Consider the following 22,981-nt stretch of genomic DNA (forward strand, 5'->3'; position numbering starts at 1 on the left):
GGTATTAAATAGAGCTGGGGCACCAGCCGCCCTTCCAGCCTTGGCAGACAGGGCCACGGAGCCGGCAGCCCTTCTCTGAGAAGTCCTCCTTGGGCTCTGCGTTGTACAGGCAGCCACGAGCCTCCCAGCCCTTCCACCTCGCAGGGTGTTTTCGCCTGTGGAGAGGTTTGCTGGTGCGGTGTCGCCGGGCTGCCTGCTGCAGGGGGGACACGCGTGGGGCTGGCGTGGGGCTGCACGCCCCCAGCCCTGCAGGACCCTATGAATTTTACCACGGCAGGCAGGCAAAAATGATTAATGCCAGACTTCTGCCTTGAGGCTGGTGTCAGCTGGAAGAATATCACATCTGGGCAAAAAGCAGAGGAAGAAATACCTTTTTTTTCCCCCGAATGATTTATCACCAGCTGTTTGAGTCTGACCAGATGTCCGCAACGCTGGAAGCTGTCTTGATGAAGAGAGATTTATTTGTTTAAAGAGGTACAAAATTTTTCACAATGGGCCACATTTGCTAAACACAGGCCCAAGTCAGGAGCAGCGAGGTACAACCTCTAGCTGCCTGGCTGAACAAACCCACCGACGTGTACGTGTAGCCTGAGATCCCTCCTCCTTCCCCGATACTCAAAGAAGCCTCTGATGTGAGACAAATAAAGCATTTCAGGACCCAGAAGGATAAACAAAAAGAAGGTGACCGCAACTCTGTAGATTAGTATTTACTGGGAAATGGGCGATCCCTAGAATATTTGCCTTGCCTTAGTATTTTATATTTCCATCACAAGGCACCTGGGGGTCTGAAGACCTGCAGTACCCAGGGCACCAGCACCACCATCTACAGTGACATCTGAATACCCCATTTTTTCCCTAGGAGAGGAGCCAATGTCTGCTCCTGGAAAGGAGGAGCCTCTATTTACCCAGTGCCTGGGAAATAAATCTCCTTTTTTTTTTTTTTTTTTTTTTTTTATACTAAGCCTGCAATTGTTCATCTTAAGCGCTGGGTAGCCCCTGTTACCCTATCTGTGCTGAGGGCAGCCCGTCTCCTCCATGGACCTCTTAGATGGGCACCGTAGCTTCTCTCCAGCCCTGTTTCTGGCCCCATCTCCTTTTGCTCCTGTCTGGAGCCCATGGCCGGACTCTGGACCTGGCACGCTGCTTGCCGTGTCAGAGGCTGTTGATAGGCTCCATCACCAGCTCCTAGTTCTGCCCACCATGGTCCGACCCTGCGGGACTGCATCCGTTGGTGAGGGCATGGCCTGTGCCGGTGTCCCCCTTGCTCCTAGCTCCCTTGGCTAACAGCTGAGGCCACTGCCAGCTGCCACACAGGGAAAATGGGCTGCCCGCAGGGACTTGGCCTTGGTGACCACATCACCTGGCACAGGCTGCAGCTGACAGGCAGGACAAGGGAGCTGCTAAACTGAGGACCTACAACCCTCAGGGGAGCCTGAGACGGGGTGGAACCTGGGCACTGTCCCAATCTTGCAGGATTCACCCATTGCAGGGGTTTAGACCCCTGTCAGCCATTTGGTGGTGGCCAAAAGGGAGGCTCAGACAGAGGCTGCCATGCCTTTCCAGCTGGCTAGAGAGGGCCAGCTCTCCCAACCAAATCTGCCCTCCATTTCAACTCTGCTGCCCTCAGCCACTAGTGGAGGCCACCCTGAGGCACCCTGCCCTGGAGGCAACCCAAAAAGCCTATATGCCTCAAGGCCTACAGAGCAGGGTGGAGTGGCTGAGTGGTTAAATGACCCAATCTATCACATCCCTCTTCAAGTCACTGGTGCTTTATCCTTGGCTCCCAAAAGACCAGCCAAATTGAGAACTTTGGCGGTTCGGTGGCTACAGCTAAGCACCAACCCGACGGCTGCTGCAGGAGCTTGGGGTGAGCTACAGTCAGCACGTCTCAAGCCCAGCCTCTGGCAGCTGGACTCATCTATATTTGGCTGGTGATTGCTCCCCGTGTTCCTGATGGTACTGCTATAATGGGCGCCTTGCCCCGCCACAGCCACTCTGAGGGACTGAAAAGGCCACACCACCGCTCTGCAGTTAATGCTGTGGTGGGTATTCCATTGCACCTAAATAGATCAGTAAAGCAGGAATCGGCACACATTTGTGTTAAGCCCCGATGACCAGAAAGCCTGTTTTCCAGAATGCCTCTCCAGGTGATGTCCACCCCCAGGAGAATTCCTTCTCTCACCCAGTATTGCTGTCCCTGCCTGGCAGAACAGGCTGCCTAATTCTCACCAAAGGCAACAAGCATCGAAAATAACAAAAGCTGCCCGAAACCCCTAACAAAATGGTCACAAAAAGCTTTCCAATTCATGAGCTGGAAGTGATTTTGTAACTTTGGTACCCTTCCCCCTCAACCGACTTCCCCTGGCAAGCACGAAGGCCCTGGAAGGCTCCACCAGGCAGGAAGGATGGGCAGCAGGCCCACGGCAGCAAACTGTTTAATGACTGGGTTGTTGTGCGAGTGACTGTCATCTGTGAGAGGAGGATGTTTTCCAGTTTGTCCTTGGCAGCCCAAGCTTTGCTGGAGGATAACCACATTGCAAATATGGGGAATTTCAAGGACTTTGGCTTTTAAGCGTTTTGAGTGATGGGTGCTCTTGCAAAGGTCAGATTTGGATCTGGAAGCTCAAGGAGGTCTGAGCATCTCTAATCAGGAAAAGTAATGCCTTTAAGTTCAAAGTACAGCTGGAGGTTTGTTTCTGTACAGTCAAATATAGAGGTTTCCCAAGCTCTGCCATTTATAGCCAGTGATCATGAATGTTTATTTCACTTTTTTACTGTAATGCAAAATTTTCTCAGTACCTTTGTCTACCTAGTGAAATTCAAGATGAAAGGTAAACTGTTCAAGAGCTGAAGCTTGGGTCCCTATGAATGGCCTTAGGTCTACAGCTTTATGCCCGTTCTATATTTATAACGAAAACACATTTTTCTCATACTGAGAAGCTTTAAACTAACTGAAAAGCAATTTAAGCAGCAGAATGTTAACTATTAACCCTAAATACATGAAATTGGAAGTGCTTAACAGCTTGGCTAAGCTACTGAAATAGGCACATACCTACGTTTCAAAGCTTGTTCTACTACAACAGAGCTTCCTGAAACAACACTGTTCCATTTGAAATAATCAGAAGACACTAAGTATTGTTTATCTGCTCCTGTTACAGCTCCAAAGGATTCTGAATAGTGAAATGCCTGAACTTTTCATTATTTTTTTTTTTCCCCAAGAAGGAAACAACAGTCCATGCTACAGCACTTTGTCACTTGCTGTCAAAATGACATGCTGTTGTTGCACACCAGGAAACAGCCTAAAAGCACAAAGCAGGGTAGAAAGCAGTTTTTCACCAGCTAAGCATTCTCATCCAAACTTCTAAAAAATTGCTTTAACTGGTGTATAACTAATAAATAAATTCCTCTGTTACTTAGTGTGCTCACAGTTGTTCAATGACTGCTAGGTGGCAAAGCAAACATTAATTTTTTCACTCTTGCTTTTGTCTTCTGACACTTTCAAAGTCCCACAGGAGAAGAGAATATATCTGATGGCATCACTGAAATGCAATATATCTTAATGTTCATCTGTTCTTCTCCTGAGGAGATGTCAGAGGTTAAGTATAGTTCTTTGCACGGAAAGAAAAGCAGCGTGAAAACGATGGTGCTAAGAACTAAATGGAATTACCACCTATGAGTCCAGGTGCCCCTGCTGAATTAAGGTATTTCAGGCAGCTCAACCTACAGCTGGTCTGTAGCTTCACTGTGCGCAATCCTACATTTCAAATACAATCTTGTTTCTTAAAACCAGGAAATTCTGCCTCCCCCCCCCCCCTTTTCTGGAGGGATGCTGCAAAACAGGATACTTATTTTAGAACCCATACAGTGAACGTTCATCCAGCCTCCTGAAGTACTGAAAGGGTCAGATCAATATGAATACTACAAAATCAAGCCCTTTCTATTGCTTTTCTTCTGATTATTTCCCCTATATGCTGACAGTGATGCTAAGATGAAAATTATAGATGATATTTGGGCCTAATATTGCCATGTTTAGGTTACAAACATCTAATTTAGTGTTTCAGTTAGCACTATCAGATACCTACCCAGTACTGCTGCTAGTTACAATAGCATGTACATCCCCTCTTTGAGGGGTTCAAGAACATCTCCTCCCTTTTTTCCCCACAGAAGGCCTGAGAGGCACTGAAAGTAGCGCACAAGCACACATTGTAGTTTCTTGAGCAGCACGCAGCAGGCTAGAAATGTCACATTTGCAGAGACATCACCCATCAATGGACTCCAGCTCTCACGCTGCATCTGCTGGGGAAGCTAGAAACCTTCAGTGAAAATCACCAAAAATTCACTCCTGCCATTCGGACTTCCAGCATTAAACTTACCCTGATATGGGGTAAGGGCATGAGCACCAGATTTGTTCCTTGCCTGTTACTCCTGCTAGCAAGGCAGAGGGGCGTCTACAGAACAGAGATCCTCACTGACATGTTATTGCTCAGCTTTGGTTTCCTATGTTGAATTTTCAGTTAATCTTCCTATGGAAAATTAGGAGAAATGGCCAAATCACAGTCCTTCTCCTAGTCGAGAATTTCAGTTCATTTCTGCAGGTGCCAGCAGCTAGTCCAGCTTCTACTGGGATTTCTCTGCCGTGAATAAACTGAAGATGTGAGCTTATTCAGAAATGGCTATTCAGGAAAAATGTTATCTTGAGGACACACCTTGCTTCTCTTCAGAGAGGTGAGAAGTGGAAGGCTACTCCACCTCCCCCTTCCTGCAAGGGAAAAAAAAAAAAAAAGCCCGAGGGATGCTTTTTCTTTTCTTGGCATGCAGTAACAGTAAGGGAGAAGTAATTAAAAGAACACATGGAGAAATGAACAAAGTTGCCAAACCTGGCTGTTCAAACAGCATGGCCTATCCAAATCTGGAGAGGTCTGCACAGAGAGGCAATTGCACAAAAGCTGTCTGCTAAAGATTTTCAAAGTGGATGAGCTTGGCTTCCAAATACCTCCCTCGGCCCTTCCCCCTAAATCCTATTGGGCTTGGAAAACCGCTTTACAGGAGAGGCTGTCAGGAAGAGTCCATAAGCGGATCTTTAGGCAACCCTGAGGGGCTACCTCGGGGTAAAAATAAATAAATTACCTGACAACGTAGATGTTTGGAAGCTGTTGCGTGCCGTATCGAATCCAAAGCGCTGCTGCTCGTGTTCCTGCCTTCCTTCAGACAGATGGCAAAGCAGAGTCAGGTCAAGAAAATCCTGGTGAAACCGGAGAAGTCCTAGGTGCCAGGAACAGGTGTCCCAAACTCTGCCTTGCACGTCCTTTATTCTGACATATCCCCAGATCAGCTGCCTTTCTTCCACTGGTGTGCAGCACTGACTAATGCCAGGTTTTGGTTTGGTTTTTTTTTTTTTTTCCAGCCACTAAAAGCTAAATTAACTCAGATGCAAGGGAATTCAAGTATTTATTTCTGTGAAAAATATGAAGACTCTCAGCTTTTAAAAATACTTCTGACCTTTTTCACATAAGTCAACACTGATGCAAATGTATTCTCGTGGGAGCAAAGACAACTAAGATACCTTTACATCAGTTGTGAAGAGTATCAGAAGGAGCAATATGTAAAAAGTTCATTTATTTCCACTTAAAAACAGATTTGGGTTCATGTAGCATAAAACTCTTACAGGACTTCTTAGGTTTCAGGTGTGGTATTTCATAAGAAAGCAGAAATCTTACCCCCCCTCCCATCCAAAATCAAATTATACATAAGGGCCTGGGAAGGATGATCCTTCCTGGATTGCAGAGAGAATCCGCAGAAGCCCCAGAGCACGAGGGAAACACAGAGTGAATCTGGTGTAAATTTATTTTTAATTTTGCTGTTGTTTACAGCAGCCTACTCCTCTTTGAAATACCACTCCCTCCTCTTCCTGGGCTGAGACACTGTTGGCTTAGAGATGAAACTCGTGAGCCCGGAGTTAAAATACAGGCCTTAGGGTCTAAGTATGAGCATAATGATGAGCGTGATCCCCTAAGAATATATCAGTTTATCCAAAACTGAGAAGCAGCAGTGTTTTCTGAAGGGACAACAAGACTAATAATAACTGGTAAAGTGCCTTTTTTTTCCTCTGCAAAATCAAACCCCAGTTGCTGCAGTGCGTCAGAGCTTAGACAGATCGTAGGCATACTCACATCTACTTGATAGCTCTACAGCCTGGTTGGGAAGGATGCGAAATGGCAGTTCAAATACTGTGTCTGTGTCTAATCATTACGGAGTCGGACGACGAGCTCTTCTTGTTCTGCAGCCAGATCTAGGTTATATACTTATGTTCAGATTTTGGCTTGCTAGAGAACATTCTGTCAAAGGCATCAGGAAAAACGGAATTTGAACAATCTGGACATATCTGAGATTTTGTGTTTGTTTGTTTTTTGTTTTTTGTTTTTTTTTTTTTTTCTTTTAAAACCAGTGTCTGGTCTACTCTTCAGAAATAGTTAAAGAGCTAACAGCAGCCAAGTTTAAGAGTATTTGTATATCTTGACTGAGATTACAATGAGAATCTAAGAATTCTTAAAGTTTTCCGGCCTCCGATTTTCTCTTCTGTGTGGAAATAAATAACAGGAGAGAAAACTAGTGACATTTTGAAGTCCCTTTGGAAAGAAAAAACAATTTAGCAACATCATTATTATAGACTGTAACACACTAATGAACAGCATGTAATATAAGATTTTTAATAATATTTGATTTAATTACCCAGATTACTGTCTCATCAGTATTTCATGGTTATCACTGAACACCTTCAACTTACATTCTTAAATAAGTTACTGTGTAAATAAAGTATGCTCAGAGTTCTTGTATGTAGACAGTACTTACATTTAATTACAGATGATCTGGATATGTTTATAGGTGCAAAATACATTAAAATTGTTTACAGGAAATAAGCTCAACTAGCACTAAACTCTGGAACCTAAATGTTCACAAACAGCACTGACAGTAGCTCAGCTATTCATTTGAACATGCTTTTCAAAATGTACTTTGGAACGCAGTAGAAAAGAAATTCAAAGAAACACCGAAAAAAGGGAAGCACAGAAGATCAAAACTCCATAGCAGGTTGAATCAATAAAATATTAAATTGCAGTTCTTAAATGTAAGTACTACACCAAGTAGTAGTCTGGTTGGTTTTAAATGGTGTTAAAGCCCTTGTTTTCTAAAGGAGACAGTAATAAGCATTTTGCCTATTCAATCCAATCAAGATTTAGGCATCGTGCTATAAAAGCAAACATATCTGACACTTCTTCTATAACTTTAGCAGTTGGTTTTCCTGCTCCGTGCCCAGCCTTGGTGTCAACATGGATGAGAAGTGGATTGGTTTGTTTACGGCTTCGGCCCACAACATATTGCAGAGTAGCAATAAACTTCAGTGAATGTAGAGGGACCACGCGATCGTCATGGTCTGCTGTGAGAAGCAGCGTAGAGGGATACTGGATGCCATCTTCTTCTGGTAGTTTGATGTTGTGAAGCGGAGAGTACCTGAGAAGAGCACACAAATGTTTACATATTTTTTCCTCAAGACCCAACAAGAAGGTCCTCTCATACTGGAATTGTCACGGTGGTATTTGACAGCAGCACTCAGAATACTACAGGTCTCAGTTGCCTAGATCAGAATTGCACTACTGGCAACTGATTGGTGGTAGCGGCCACAGATGTTTGTCTCTCAAATGTGAAGCAAGTACATTTCTTTAATTTCAGAGAGGCATATGCATACATCTCACAGAAATGCCAAAAATATTGGGAACGGGCAACGGGGAAACTACAGCAAAAGCTGTCAAGTCCATTGCAGGATCCATCCTGCTATGAAATACAGAAACTGAGACTTTTTCCTGGCATTCATATGTAGTCCAGGTCTGCGTGTGGATGGCTTCTTCCCGTGCAAATTTGGAAACAGTATCTGATGTCACAAGTTCTGTACAGTCATTAAATTTGCTCCCTCCGAGACGAGGTTCCAGAAAAGTATTTTAAAATGATGGCACTTATTCTAACATACTCATTATTAGCCATATCCAATGTGCAGATCATTTCTGTTCTCACACAGCTGTCTCTCATCTCTTTTTTTATTTTTTAAATAATCTTTCCAGACCTCTCAGCAAGGAGTTAAGAAACGAATTAATATCCTGTTATGGTCTAAGGCCATTCAACAAATAAATCTCATCCACATTGTATAACAGAATTCACAATGGTGATTCTCTCTTCCCCATCATAAAAAAAAAAATAATTTATGGAGTGGTTCACTTCAGAATATTCTGTTGTAACAGCCTAAAGGAGTCATTATTCAGGAAGAAAACCTTAAGAGTTCTTAAAGCTGCTAGCAGAACCAGGTCTTTTGAAAATATGACCAGTTGACTCAACAAGACTTTGAAGACAGTCTTTCATGCAAAACTGACTTCTAAGGAAACACTGAACTCCCCAAATCCAGTGTGGGAAAGGATGAAATAATTCTTAGAATAGCTGTTGATCATGACAACTTGGAACTGTGGGGCAGACTATGCATTTTAACAATCACAGAAGTACTGAAAGGCACTTACTTGCACAGCCATTCAAACTGCTCTTTACAGTCGGAGCAACCATAGTCAGTGGTCCAAGCATGGCCGATGGTGTACTTGTGGAACTTGAGCATGTCCATCACTCCCACTTGGGCAATAGCACAACCAAAAAGGTCGGGGCGCTGATTGGCACAGGCAGCTTTGACAGGAAAACAACTCTATTATTATTCATATCTTAAAGAATTAAGCTCAGCAGTGAAAGGTCCACTGCCAAGTTCATGAAAGGCCAACTTCCAAAAAGCTGTCTATTATAAACTACAAGTTTCTTTTTAAGAAAACTCAAACAAATGTAAAACTGTTAAAACAATATGAGAAGAAACATAGATTACAATATAACATCTGAAGCCAAAAAACTGGAGTATAAAATATCTGATATAAACCCAATTGCACTGGGAGAAGACCGCTAGTGAATATGAAGTCAAATAGACTTTTAAGCAAAACTGAAAGCAAATACACAAGTGGCTAAAAACTCCCAAAGATGGCATTTTCAAAAGAGCTTTAAAGCTATTTCCCTGTTCTTCAGGCACCAAACATGCTGTTCTTTGAAAACTGCCTTCCAAACTAGCAAAATGGGTTTAAAGGAGAAATGCACTGTTAAAATACGTGAGCTTTTGGACTAATGAATTGAAGTTTCCTAAACCATTCACTCTCTAAACTTTCAATATTAGCATCAACAAAGAAAAAGCCATCAAGGGCCAAAACCCCTCCATTTATTGATGAAAGTTTTCTTTGATAATTACTACGTAAACCCATATGAAAAAAGTTTTGATAAAAGCAGACTACTACAAAATCAAAGGAAAAATAATTTTAATACGGCAAATTACTGTTTATTTTCTTTTTTTTTTTTTAATGATGTTCATCTTCCTACTACTGGAAGGGATAATTTCTTTAAGAATAATGCTTGCCTCAAATTTTTAAAAATAACTACAGTAGGCCCATCTAGCTCAGTGTTCAGTTTACAAGAGTAGCAACTGGCAGATGCTCTAGCAAAAGGCGTTAAGCAAATACTCAGAGATATTTCCTATTATCAGCTTTTGAACTAGTTGTTTAGGTTTTCCCTGAGTTGGGAGTTATTTCCAGCCGTCCTGTTAAACAGCCATCAAAACACGTCCTCTGTAAATACATCTATTTCCTTTCTTAATGTTTATTCATCTGGTGTTCATCATATCTTGTAGCATTAAGTTCTTCAATTGCAATTTCTGTTGCTTGATTTAAGTCTGTTGCCTGGTGATTTTACCAATTCCCCTACTTTTTTGAATTTCAAGAAATAAGAGCATTGAGATTTTCACATAACTACCACAATGAATCCCAGAATCCCTTTCTTAATTCAGAGCTAATCACTGTGCATCCATCCACACCTACGTATATTCTTTCCCAAATTCTTTTATCTCCTCCTTTCTGACCGTTGTGAAAATGGATGTTATTTGCATTCTTTGCCTCCTGCTAACCAGAATATTGTTATGACATGACCTTGCTTCCAGCTCAGCAAGAATTTTCTTGCATAGCCTTACGTGAGGGACCTTGTCAAAAGCTCCCTGACTCCTTCAAATAGTTCTAATATATTTGCAAGATGCAACTTCAGCCTGCAAAATTCTTCCTTACATGTCAGCTATTATTTATTGGTTTCAATTGGTTTGCCCGTTAGAGAAGTCAGATTTACTCATCTGCAGCTTGTGGATCACCATGAACCATTTAAAAATTGGCATTACACCTGCCCCCTTCTGTTCCTCATATATTCAGGCTTAGTAGCCAGCAATTTCATATCGGAGTTCACTCAGGCTCTTGTGTGTGCACCATCTGGTCCTGGCAACACACTACTTTTCATTTGATTTGATTTATTCCAAAACCTCTTCTGCTGATGAGGAGCTTGAGTCAGCTCCTCAGAGTATTCCCTCCAAAGACAGGCTCTGCTGCGGGGAACTCCCCACGCTCCTCAGGAGGGAGCATCAATACAAATAGACCACTTAGTTCTGCTCTGCCATTATGTTTCTTTAGTGCTCTTTTTACACCTCACTAACCTGTAAGACCCACAGGTCCTCTGGCCAGCTTCCTGCTTCTGATGTGCATAGAAAGCTTTCATTGCTAATCTTTATATCAGAAGCAATTTGCTCAGCAGTCTCCTGTGGACTGTCAGTCCCTGTCAGAGTTTACACTCTACCCTATTTTCTTCATTTGAACGTAATTTCTATTTTCTGAAGGATGCTATTTTGCTTCTGGTCATCTATGATATGTAACTACGCTAACTCTTCCAGGGTCCTTTCTGAGTCATTTTCATAATTATATTCTAGTAGGGAAAAAAAGCCAAACCAACTATCATAACATTTAATTTTATTACTCTCTATTGCAGAGTGTCTCTTGAAGCACTGTGTTGCTCAGCATTTTATAAAAATTACTACTCCTAGTTCCCTAGTTACTTCAGTAGGAAATCACTTATGGAGACACTCATCCATTCCCACTGCACCCCTTTAATTAGCCGTAATACTTAATTATATACACTAATAAGCTGTAACCTGGAACACCAATTTATTTGCGAATTTTAATCCTCTGCACATACTTTGAGTTTTAAACTTCAGTGCAAAGGTAAGATTTCAAAGCCTCACAACTGTCTGTCTAAGCAAACACGAGAGGTCAAACGCTGCGTTTGGATGAAGGAGGTGTTCAGCTCACAGCTGCACGGCTCAGCGCAGCTTGGGAACCACTGCAGCACAAGGAAGTCTTGTTTTGCAGCTGAATGAGGCAAGAGCTGGGGGCTCTGCGCTCCTCAGAGACACCTCCTGTGAGTCACACTGAAAGGAATCAGTATTTTCAAAGAGCGACAATGCTCTTCCTTGTCAGTTTTTTCTTCAATAAATGAGAACTATGAGACCTGGCAGCAGGTCCTTGCACCTGAAGTATGAATTATGCTCTCCAGTGTTGCATGCAAAGCTATTGCAAAATTTAGTTCTGCTTTGATGAAAATGCACTTCCAAGGATTTCCTAAATTCGCCTAATGCTACCCAGTCAAAGAAAATCCCTATCAGGCTCATCAAGAGCGTGGAAATCCAGTTGGATTGTAATCCATCTGCAAGTGCAAGGGAAGGTTTCTAACAACAGATTTTTCAGAGCAGGGAGGTCTGGATTCCCCACAGCTGTCTCCCACGGTAATGACGTACACTCTGCAGATGTCACTCGCTTCCCCTTACCCCAACAAGGAGCCCAGTTGACTTGTTCAGCCAAAAACACAGGCTTTTTGATGACTAAAGCTGGGTAGGATGAATCTCATCCTGACTGAAACGGAAGTCCATGCAACCATAAAGTAGTATTTTCAGAAGCTCAGAAACTATGTAACATGTTGAAAGTTTAACTGCATTTCCAAATGTGTATTTACACTCACATAAAATTGACTTTTGCAATGCTTGTGCAACCCCTTTAATCTTTTACCATATTCTCCCATTTCTATTGGTGCTCTATTTACAGCACACAAATACCTCCTGCCACCTGTAAGCAAGAAGTATATAAGCAGAAAGCAAAGAATATAACTGTGCATGTACTTGTTATTTATCTTTAAAACAACCGCTTTTTAAAAATAAGAATGCAGGAATAGCCAACATGGATTAGACCAAATATCTATACAACTTCAAATCCTTCAAATCTTATACTGGATGCTAGTTCACTGAAAAATAAAATAAAATCAATAGAGCCAGTATTCAGCAGCAGATAAATAAGGAGAAGTATAAAAAGAAGAGCAAACAAAAAGCGGGCCTCATAAATCTGTTCATTTTCTATAAATCAGTGGTTTATGAACTTGAAATGCTTTTCTTTTTCTTCTCACATGAGTAGCTCAACTCTGTCATACTGTCACATGCCTTTCATGCTGTTCAAAAAAAACGCAAACCCCAATATTATTCAGTTGTGCTTCCTTCTCCTTTCAAAACTGAACAAAATCACCTCCCTTTTTCTTCTACTACATTAAGATACAGAGATTTAATCAGAAATAAATTTCGTAGCTCTTTAAATACTCCTTAGACTATAAGACATTTTTGAGACAAGCTTTTCTGTTTAAGAGGAGGCTATTAATTTCCTTGAATTTAAGAACACAGCACTGAATTATATGTGAACAAGATGCAGTTGTAACAAAGTGCTACATTTACACAGTCCCTCAAAAGCTCATGACTTTTTCAAGTAGTTGCACTTGCAATTGGGCATTTCTCACCAGAGACATTCATGATTTTATTTGCGGTCATGTTTTAGCTACACAATGAAAGTAGAGTCAAATTGTTACATGTCCCTGTACAAAGGCTTTAAATGCAGACCTGTCACGGTTTCATTTGCCATCTAAGAACAAGAATGCATGACTACAGAAAGAGCGAACGACAACCACTGATGGAGGATTGCAGGACACGGGGTTCTGGCTTACACTACAGACCACACAAAGTTTCCTGATGCTACATTAACTAATTTCTGGTTATTCAGTAATTATTTTGTAATGGTTAGCCTTAAGAACGATGTCCTATGTAAACAGCAAATGAAATACCATTGTATATATTTCACACCTGGTATATATTAATGCATTGACATTCTGGCAACTTTTGAAAAGAGGATCTCATAAATTTTTGTCTGGTTACTTTGATAAACCCAGCACCAAACCCAGGAAATACAGGAGCAGTTCTTACCAACTAAGAGGCCCCCATTTGAGCCTCCATTAATAGTCAACTTCTTTGGGGATGTATAGCCTTCCTTGATGAGGTATTTGGCAGCACACTGAAAATCATCAAAGCAGTTTTGTTTGTTGGCCAAGATACCACCTAGCACACAAATAAAACAAATCAGTTGATGCCATAAAACCCATTTGATACCATTTTTCTTCAGAAAAACGTGTGCAAAAATACCTGGGAACAATTCCAGTTTCATGAACATTTTAATAATTGACGCAGCTCAGAAAGACAGCAAAAACGAGAGATTCTTTCAACACAAAGAGTGTATAAGATGGTTCTGTTGATAACTCTAATGCTTTCAGAAACTCTGAATAATACATCCCTATACTGTGGAGTGAGTGCCGGGTAATGTTCCTAACCAGTAAAATTAAAGCTAAAAGCTTTGCATTGCAAAACATATAAAAAATGACCACATACAATCTACTTGAGGTTTGATCTAATGGGACTTAAACGGCATTAAACTCAGTGACAGTTTCTTAAGGCAGTAAAGCTTCAACTTATAAAAATAAGCTATATAAAATAAGCACTTCTTATCTCCTGGACATAGAATACATGGCTGGTAATTTACTTTTTTCTATTTGTTGTCTTCAAGTCTAATGATATATGGCTATGTTCAAAAAGGGACTTCAGAGTTGCATCTTGGTTTGAAATTTTATTCACAAACTATCAGTATGGAAATGCTTAAGATGCTGCTATCCTATTGAACAAAATTCCAAATGCCATCAGATGTATGAGGAATAAATCATGACGTAGGTCCAGATGACATAATTGGTAAGACTTCCAGGTTCTCAAAACAAAAAATTTTTGCAGGGTGGGACAGGGAAGGAAAAGGATGGTTTTGCCCTACAATCTTTCATCTATTTGAGCAGAAGAATATCAACCCAGAGAAGTCACAGTTGACCAAATCTCATAATCTTCCTGCTTTAGGTGCTTGTTTGGCAAGAGACTAAAACTGGCTTCTCCTCAAAGGTTATCCTACCTTAAGACCTGGTATGTTCTTTCTCAGCCGATTAAATGATAGTAAGAAATGGGAAGTAGGAAGAAAATCCTCATACTCCTGTAGCAAAGGCTGTGGTACAGCCAGGTAAGGGGATGCAGAAGTGAAACTCCGTTTCCTTCTACTTTTGTTTTATAGCTGTATGTTCATTCTAAACTAATTGCCTAAAGGTTCCCACTATGGTCCAGGAACCTCCAGGAAATTAATTCTACCCTAAAATAAGTGAGATGAGCTTTTATCTGGAGGTTTCTCTTTATCTCCTTTGTCCCCAGTGATCCTAGATGCCCAGTTTACACTGCATGCTTCATTTCTATGTTGCAAAAGTTTGGTAAGCTAACTCTGACATTTAGTCATACAGATCTTACAGCACAGCGACCAGTAGATTTTTAATATTTTTTTTTTTTTAAAACAAATACACATCATTCTCACATTAACAAGACCATTGAAGAGAGAAATACTGGGATAACAAAAAAAGTCTTCAAGCGCGTGGCAATAAAGGAGAAATAAATCTCACTCTTTGCTCAAAGTTCTGGTCAAGTATAAGGTCAGAATCCTATCCATACAATTAAACCTAAGTAAACAGACTTCTGTAAGAGCTTCTAGAATTAACAAAGAACAGACACGTATCTTATTATGTAACTGCAATAAAAAACTTAGGTCAAAATTCAGCAGGAAATAGGTAGACCAAAGAAGCATTATCATATTAAGATAAATTTTATTAAAACCTATTACAAATCAATCGGCAAATTAAAATTAATGAAGGATACTTCATCTTTAGCAACAACATCCTGTATCTGCAAGCATATATTGCTTCTATTTGTAAAACTATTACATATTTAACTCAATTGCAAGGAAATGACCCAGACAAAAAGTTGCCGCAGATGAAATAATAAAACCAAGATGTAATGATCTGGGAATACCATTTTGGCAAGATAAAAAGTTAAAGTTATTATGGATTGATAAAAAGTTATTATGGATTACTCCCATGGCAAATTGCTGCATCATAAACATCGTTGTTTTGGTGCGTTTGCCTTGCTGGCAACATCTCCAGCAGATTCTTGGGACATGAGTAAGGTGTCACCATTAAGAAATGATGGATGGGTGTGTTACAGAAATGAGTAGGGCTTTTTCCAGCTTTTTCCTCTGGATGCAGAAAAGTGTCAAAAAATAAGACAAAAATAAGGCAAATTGTCAAAAATAAGGCAAGTGGACAATCAAAGGATTAAGACAAGGATTGGATGGGAAAAACACGGAGACAAATACATCAAAGATATTAAGAAAAGGGGGAAAGAGATTTGACAGGGTTTTGTAGCGAGAGACTTGATTTTCCTGCAGCAGAAAAGTCAGCTTAAAAAAACACCCCAAAGTTCAAATGCCTGCCTACAAAAAATTGGACCCCCTAAGAGAGTGTGGAAGGGATGACAACTCACTGTACTCGTGCAGCTGATTGTTTTCATATGAACTTCAATCATATTCACTAAATATAAAATAGTGTCTATTCATAAATCGTGCAAAAACAACCTGGAAGAGTTACGTTCTGAACTCAAAAGTTCACACCGTCTGTAAGGTTCTGCAAATGGTTTATTCTTTTTTGTGTGTGATACCAAGAGAGTCTAAATAAGTCAGTGATGTTGTCTTGAGGATCTAGAATTGAGGGGTTATGTGCACCTGCAAATGATGAAAGGCATGTGAAAGCCACCCAGGTCTCCTTCAATATAGACAGATATTATTTGGAAAATCAGTTCAAGATAAATAGTTGTATTTTCAAACCCTTAAGTCTAGGGAACTTGATCTTGCTTAAAAAAAAGCAATTATTTTCTTAGAAAATATTGTGTTTCTGCGAAACTATTTTTAATTATGTTGCAAAAATTAAAACCATCTAATGAAAACCATCACAGAACACTGGAAAACGTACAGATCACATACATATGAGTAAGGAAAACAATTATTTTTCTACAGAGTAAGTAAAAGGCAAAAGGAGACGTGAGTATGGAAGAGGGAGTAAAGAGAAAATGCTGCAATTTTCATTGCTAAGCCTGCAGTTTTGTTCCGCTGCTTGGACTGATTTACCTTTGTGCCAGGTCTCTCCATATTCACCACCACCCCTGATGTTTGCCACCGCTAGAACACCCCCGAGGTGTCGCACAAAAATAAGTCTTGATACACTGAAAAAGCAAACAGATAGAGGATTATTTTAAATTTCCAATTTTTATATCCCTACCACTTTTAAAAAAATACTTTGAGGGAAAGATGTCTCCCCAAATCAATGATGAATTCGTGAATGAAGTCCCCCTTGATTGCAAACCTGAGTAGCCAGGCTTTTTTCAATGGTTACCCATGGAAATGAAACCCTCTGCAGCCTCGGAAGAGGAAGGAACCAGTGCTGGTCCATTCTTCCTCCTTTAGTTCTGCATTTAGGAGGGTGGCCAGTCGTTCTGCCTAACAGATGACCCCCCAGGACATGTCACTGGTTTTTTTTGTTTTTTTTTTTAATTATCTTCAAAGCCTTCAGCATGGGGACTAGAGCTATGCAGTATCACATATGCAGTACCCATAGCTTTCTGAACTGTTCCTCTCCCGTGGGTCCTCTGCTTTTTGATAGAGGAAAGGAAAGCTTAGCCCAAATGAAGATAGCAAAGAATTAAGACTTCAGAACAGCCTGTGATCTTTGTTTATGAGCAGATATTTTCAACTTCTGCTTAATGTACCTTTTTGGATCTTTATAAAACTTTGTTTGCAAAGAAAAACTCCACTTCTACCACCGTTTTGTGCCAGGGTCTGCAGTCAAGTTCTGGCCAATGCCCTTATTTATTTTCCACTAAATAGAAAACAAATACTAAAAAATAAAATTATAAGTTCTGCCTTCCTTAGTATCTCTAGAACCTGGCTAAAAGCTAAAGTACCATAATAGTTTTTTTTTTAAAATGCCAAATTGCAAAAGTATCAAAACTATTGCTATCAATGAGACCAGTTGGGATTAAATTTTAATCTTTTACAAGTCTTTTTTTTTTTTCTCTACTAGGTTTTAATTTCTTTCTTACTTGAAATATTTGCTCATTGAAGAAACCACTGCCTGCAGAAATTAATCCTATTCAACCACAAGAGCAAGGACTGGAACTTTTTACCTTTAAGTCCCCCCATTGCTTATCAGAAATGTCTTGAAAGACACTAGTCCTACAGTGTGTCTGATGTGGATGTAGTATCAAAAAAGGTAAATTTTTCATACCTCCCAAAGCAATTATGAATGTACTTGCACTTGTTCTTGAGAGTATACCAAGGATTAAGGAAACAAAAAAGAAAAGCAGAAGGATAACTGATAAGAGATTTCTGTATTTTCATAGTCCATCAAACGAAAAACTTTCTACCTAGGCTGGTTATCTGTGGCAATCAGATGGCTCAGGCAGCACGAATTATCTCTGTTTCTGTAAAATCAATTCTGAAGTCCATCGCTGTGAATTGTATTTTTCTTAGATTGCTCTGACATGCTGATCAGACACAAGATTGATATTCTATAAGCACATTGTGCAAAGGTCAGAGAGCATTATACTGTCAAACTCCAGGATGCCTAATTTCGACAGCTGGTATGGAGTAGCCTGACAGTAGGCTGCCTCATGAGATTGAGGCTTCTTAAATTTTGGTATGTTAAAGACACAAAACTTCCCTGCACATCTTTTCCCTGTCTCTGTCCCAAACAAAATCACTAGAAACTTTTTGGTCTAAACTTACTTGATCTCCTAGTAATCAAAGGTTGCAAGTAGAGGAATCGCAGGTAAGGTAAGAGCTTGCTACCCAAATATATTGCCTAAGAATATTTAAAAATTAAAAAATTCCAGAACAGAGTCAATCCTCTTTCATCTGCCGAAAGAAACTGCCCGTCTGAGGAATCAGCATATTTAACCCACAAGGAATTTGTGAGAAATGCAAAGCCAAAGTATTGAGTGCATCCTATCCTGTCCGTGGACTCCTCTAACAGAGATGATACCTTAATGATAATTTTGGAGGGATCTAAGTGACTCAGGATCCCATGGGATATGCAGTACTCTTATTATAGGAAGCTAGTCCCCATTTCCACAAGCAAACCATTTTTCTGTCACACCCTCAGCAGGATAAACTCCAGAGTTTGGTAACAACCATTACATTGCCCAAATTATAAATCAGGTAATCTCTCAGCATTATTACTGGGATTTAGGCACTTCAGAAAACAATACCCCATATACCTCAACATATACATCTAGTAATGTCACTGTCAATGACTATTAATTAATACCCACTCTGGTATGGTCAAAGTGAGTCAGGACCTTAACTGAACTAAAACTTTGAGGCAGATGTGCCTAGAGTTTTTAGCAAACTCCCTCAAAGTGACTTTCAAGTTCAAGGAACCAGTTTTTATAAGTATATAATCAGGACTCATTAACTTCTTAAAAAAGCAAAAATTCCAAATGATCAGACAGCCCAAAATCCAAATTTCATACACAACCCTGCTACTGCCTCCTGTGTTCTTCCAGGTGGGTTCTTGCTTCCAGATTTGATTTCAAGTCAGCTTGTTGTCTGAGTCACAGCAAACTGTCCAGTCACCCTGAATGCCTATGAAATGTCTCATTCTGCAGAGGGAAGTCTGGCTCTCTGCTCTTCCCAACAGTTTCTATAGCCTTTTGCCCATTATCCCTGTTTTTCCTTCTCTCCCGGGAGCAGGGTGAAGAAAAAGAGTACAGGAAGGGGCAACAGGATCAGGAAGGAGCCCCAGCGGACAAAGCAGAAGATAGTTCCTTCCCTGGAGAGCTCCTTCCAGACCCTATCACTCTTAAGGAGCGTAACACAAAAAATTAAGGAAATAGCTACTGTTTTTTACAGCACAGGACAACATGAGAAGAGGTGCTTCAAGGAGCAAGAATGCTTTCCCAGAATTACTGTTCTGCTGTCAGGTATTACAGCTGACAGGGAAATGCAGGCTAGGGCACTGGTGATCGGAAAAAATTACTGAGTCACTGGATTTGGTTGCTTTCTTGGCTTTTGTGGAGCAGGAGGGAGTGGTAACTGAAAATAGTAATCTTGCACTCTGCACCCGTGGCTGCTGTGTTGCCCGACCTTTCTCTGGGCTAACAGTCTCTCCCTGCGCCACTTCTTTGCTTAAAGGCTTGGTACAACCTGGCCCTGTAGCAGTGAAATGCAATTTCACAGTCTGCTTCACAATCAGCTGTATTCCAGGATGCATTAGAAATTGCTTCTCCTGTACCCACACAGGGCACACACAGAACAGTGAAGGGAAACACGTTGGTTCCTGCAGGGCAATTAGCCGAATCTGAGGCATTAGTGGTGGGTTTGTGATGGCATTTCCCAAGCAGCTGTGCCAAACCACTGGTGTGGGTTGCAGCAGCTTTCACTTGCGCTCGTTATGCAGGCTGTATAATAAATGACAGTGCCATAGCGGGCACCACACTTAAAATGTTACCAATTGCAGCTCTTGAGTCCAGAGGAGCATATAAAAGATGCATGCTTGCCTTCAAAAATAAACCACTACTGTAACTGACTTAATGACTTCGGCCTATCATTCTTGTAGTTATTTCTGGATCCTCTAACCTTTTGGGTTTGCTTCTATTGCTTTCAGTGAAAAAGATTTTATTTTCAATTTTTGTGTTGGAGAAAAAATGAAATGCAACAGCAGTTTCTGAATTAAGCAGAAATAAGCTCCCCAAGCCAGAGAGCTGGCTCACGTTAATAGGTGAGAAATACCAGTGAGAAAACCCTGTACTGGCTTGAAGAAATACAGGACAGAAATGAACCACTGAAAAAGAGAAGATGGAGTGCTTTGTGAAAAGTTGTAAGAGCCTTAAGTTCAGATAAAAAAAAAATCAGGAATATTTATCCAGAAACTTTTTTGTTTGATTGTTATTTTAAAGCCAAGCAGGCTACTACTCGGTTGCGTTTCCATAGCTATGTCTCAGCTCAGGGTCAGGTGAACAATGTGGCAGTCTCAGCCTTGACCATCCTGTGGGCTGCTTTCTAGCACTCGTGCCTATGGTCATCCACAAAAAAATGAAAAATTTGTGGTGTTGGGCTGTGGCTGGAACAGCATTTGGACCTGGGAAACCCCTGTGGAATACTGCAGTATATAGTAACAGGGATGTACTCAAACATTACTTGAATCTGCCAGCTAAAGGGAGAACTGGACATCCTGCCTTTCTGGCATAAATTCTCTATCACAATTTTCTTTCCCTGATCTTGCCTGCGTACTTTTGGAACACGCTTCCTCACCGAGTACTCAATTCTCAGGTTATTAACCACAAACATGCATTTGAAGACTTTGGCTTTTCTTAACTTTTCTTTCAGAAGGAGAAAGGTTGAGAAGGCATACGCTGATATTACAGGGAGAGAATGAGGGAGGTGTGGCCAACTGTTTTATTTACGTTGTCAGTGGGATAACATATTTTAATCTGGAGGCGACTGATAGTTGTCTGTGCATGTACTTTTAAGGGACTGTTACAGATTCATATTCTTCTTTTATGAACTGTGTTATAAAGGTTTCATAGGGTTCAAGAAGACATAGGTCACTGCTCCCACCTCCCATCTTCCTCTCTTATGACTGTCAGCTGCACTGTCTTGCTACTGTTTCCTGGACTCCTATGAGAGTCAATTTTTGCCAAAATGGCAGAAAAAGACCCACACTGTTTTGTTGGGATAGTTTTCTGCCATTCTTGCAAAGTAAATCAGCTTAGCAAAGGTTCCAGCAAGCACCAGGGCCAATGGATGGGAGGTGGAAGAAAGCACTGTGAGATACCTTCGCCTTCTGCCAGCAGCCAGCTCATGTCAGCTCTGCAGTATGTGAAATTTTACCTTAAATCAATAGATACATAATATTTACTTTAAAAAAGAAAACATGATAAGTTTTATCAGTTTTCAGCATCTACAATAAACTGTAATAAATCAGTGCTTGAGCCTAATCTAATATGAATTAAAAAACTATTCTGGTTATATAATTGTCTCTCAAAAACCACAGGAAATTAAAAATGTAGCTTTACAAGGCAGATGAAAAGCTTTCAAATAATCATAGAGCACAAGATGGGAGGTCCATTGTTAGACAAGGTATTTGCTAGAAAGGACGAGAAACTGTAAATGCTATTTAAAAATAAAATCACAGTGACCTGGAAAAGCAAGCACTACAAAGGATTTCTTGAAATGTGCTGACTCTCAAGCAAGACTGGTAGCACCTAAATTGAATAGGATGGTTTCATAATAGATTATTTTTGTGTTGGTGAGCTGCTCTTCTACTATCTGAAAAACTGCTCTCCGTTCAGTCCTTTGTATTTCTGTTTTGCCCTGCCTCGCCTAGGAACATACTACAGACAATCACTGCCTCTTGGGAAAGCCTATTCAAATTCCCTCGCTGGAGAAATAAGCCTTTTCTTTAAAGAGATCATCCATTCAATAAAGCTTATGGCTTTTGATGGCTACAAATCCTGTTTTGCACATGGCATTTTTGGTCTACAGTGGGTTTCTTTGCATATGCAGAGCTTGTATCACGTGCATCTCAAGACATACTCTTCTTTCCTCTTCCCTGACCATAAAAGAACACAGTAGGATTTTACTTCTGATGTAATCTCTTAAAAAATGTAAAATCAAAATAAAGCCAAGTTTTAATTATTTACATTCACTTAAACAAATATTTGATTTTCTATAATATTAAGACACAGATAATTGTACAACTTGGAAAAAAGAAAACTTCCTATGTTATTAGTTCAGCAAAGAGCTCAAATATTTGCTTAATATATGTCCATATGCTGTTCTGTTGAGCTCAGTGACAGAGCAGGAAGAGGATAAGGGGCAATCCAAAGGCCAGGGTACCTGCTGTAAACCTCAGAAGAGCACAGCACTTCTCTGCTCTGACATAGATTTCTTCTGTGACCTTGGGCAAACCCCTTGAATTTGGAACTAACAAACCAGACAAATGATGCCTGGACACTGATGTGCTGTCCTTAAGCCCCCCATCTTGCTCCTCAGGGACCCAGAATGCATTACTCTGTCAGATCCAAAGCCCACCCTGCCCTCAGTCCGTGACAGTTGTTAATACCAGATACTTCAGAAGAAAGCTTAAGTTACCCTGCTTACCTGTAGCTTGGTGTAATTGATATGTTGAAGCCTCCATATCCATACAAGAAGGCGGGATGAGAACCATCCAATTTAATTCCTTTCTTGTGAATAATAAACATTGGGATCTTAGTACCATCTTTGCTAGGGTAGAAAACCTAAGACAAGAGAAAAAGAAATCTGAAATGCTGTTATTGTTGTATCTCTCCACAACTGCTGTTAACAAGAATCAGAGGTGATCATTTCCATGGTGTCCAACGCATAGAACTTTCAAAGTGATCTGCACCAATTGCCCAGGTCAGATTCAGTAATGGCCATCACCTGCTTGGTTGCTTAATAGCTCTGGAAAATGTATCAAAAATGAGACAATACAAAGGGTATGACCCTATCAATTTTACGTATCTTATCCATCAATTCTACATACAAGGGAGTTTAAGAAAATGCTACAAAACCAATACAATTCTCTGCAAAGGAAGACTGACATTGTGAAAATGCAAGAACTGCATGGTCCATCATATATGAAAGTAGCAAAGACTGAGCTGGCAAGGAGAATGAACAGAACTAAAATCAGATTTCCAATCTAAAATTGTAATTTAAAAAATTTTCCATTTTTTAAAAATTCAAAATTTCAG

At 40.5% G+C, this 22,981-nt stretch overlaps 1 protein-coding gene across 1 annotated transcript in view; it reads right to left on the reverse strand.

Annotated features, from left to right (window-relative positions):
* Positions 1-5,597: 5,597 nt before the first annotated feature.
* The window catches only part of PREP (prolyl endopeptidase), an 89,706-nt gene continuing 72,322 nt past the window's right edge, over positions 5,598-22,981 (reverse strand). Inside the window, exons 11-15 of the mRNA XM_074150427.1 lie at positions 22,371-22,507; positions 16,338-16,432; positions 13,229-13,360; positions 8,559-8,715; positions 5,598-7,506 (exon numbers count right to left, since the gene is read on the reverse strand). Of these exons, the coding sequence (XP_074006528.1) occupies positions 7,212-7,506; positions 8,559-8,715; positions 13,229-13,360; positions 16,338-16,432; positions 22,371-22,507 (816 nt within the window). The 3' untranslated portion in view covers positions 5,598-7,211. The remainder of the gene's footprint in view (positions 7,507-8,558; positions 8,716-13,228; positions 13,361-16,337; positions 16,433-22,370; positions 22,508-22,981) is intronic.

Source organism: Numenius arquata, chromosome 7, assembly GCF_964106895.1.
Source record: "Numenius arquata chromosome 7, bNumArq3.hap1.1, whole genome shotgun sequence".
NCBI classification, from domain to species: Eukaryota; Metazoa; Chordata; class Aves; order Charadriiformes; family Scolopacidae; genus Numenius; species Numenius arquata.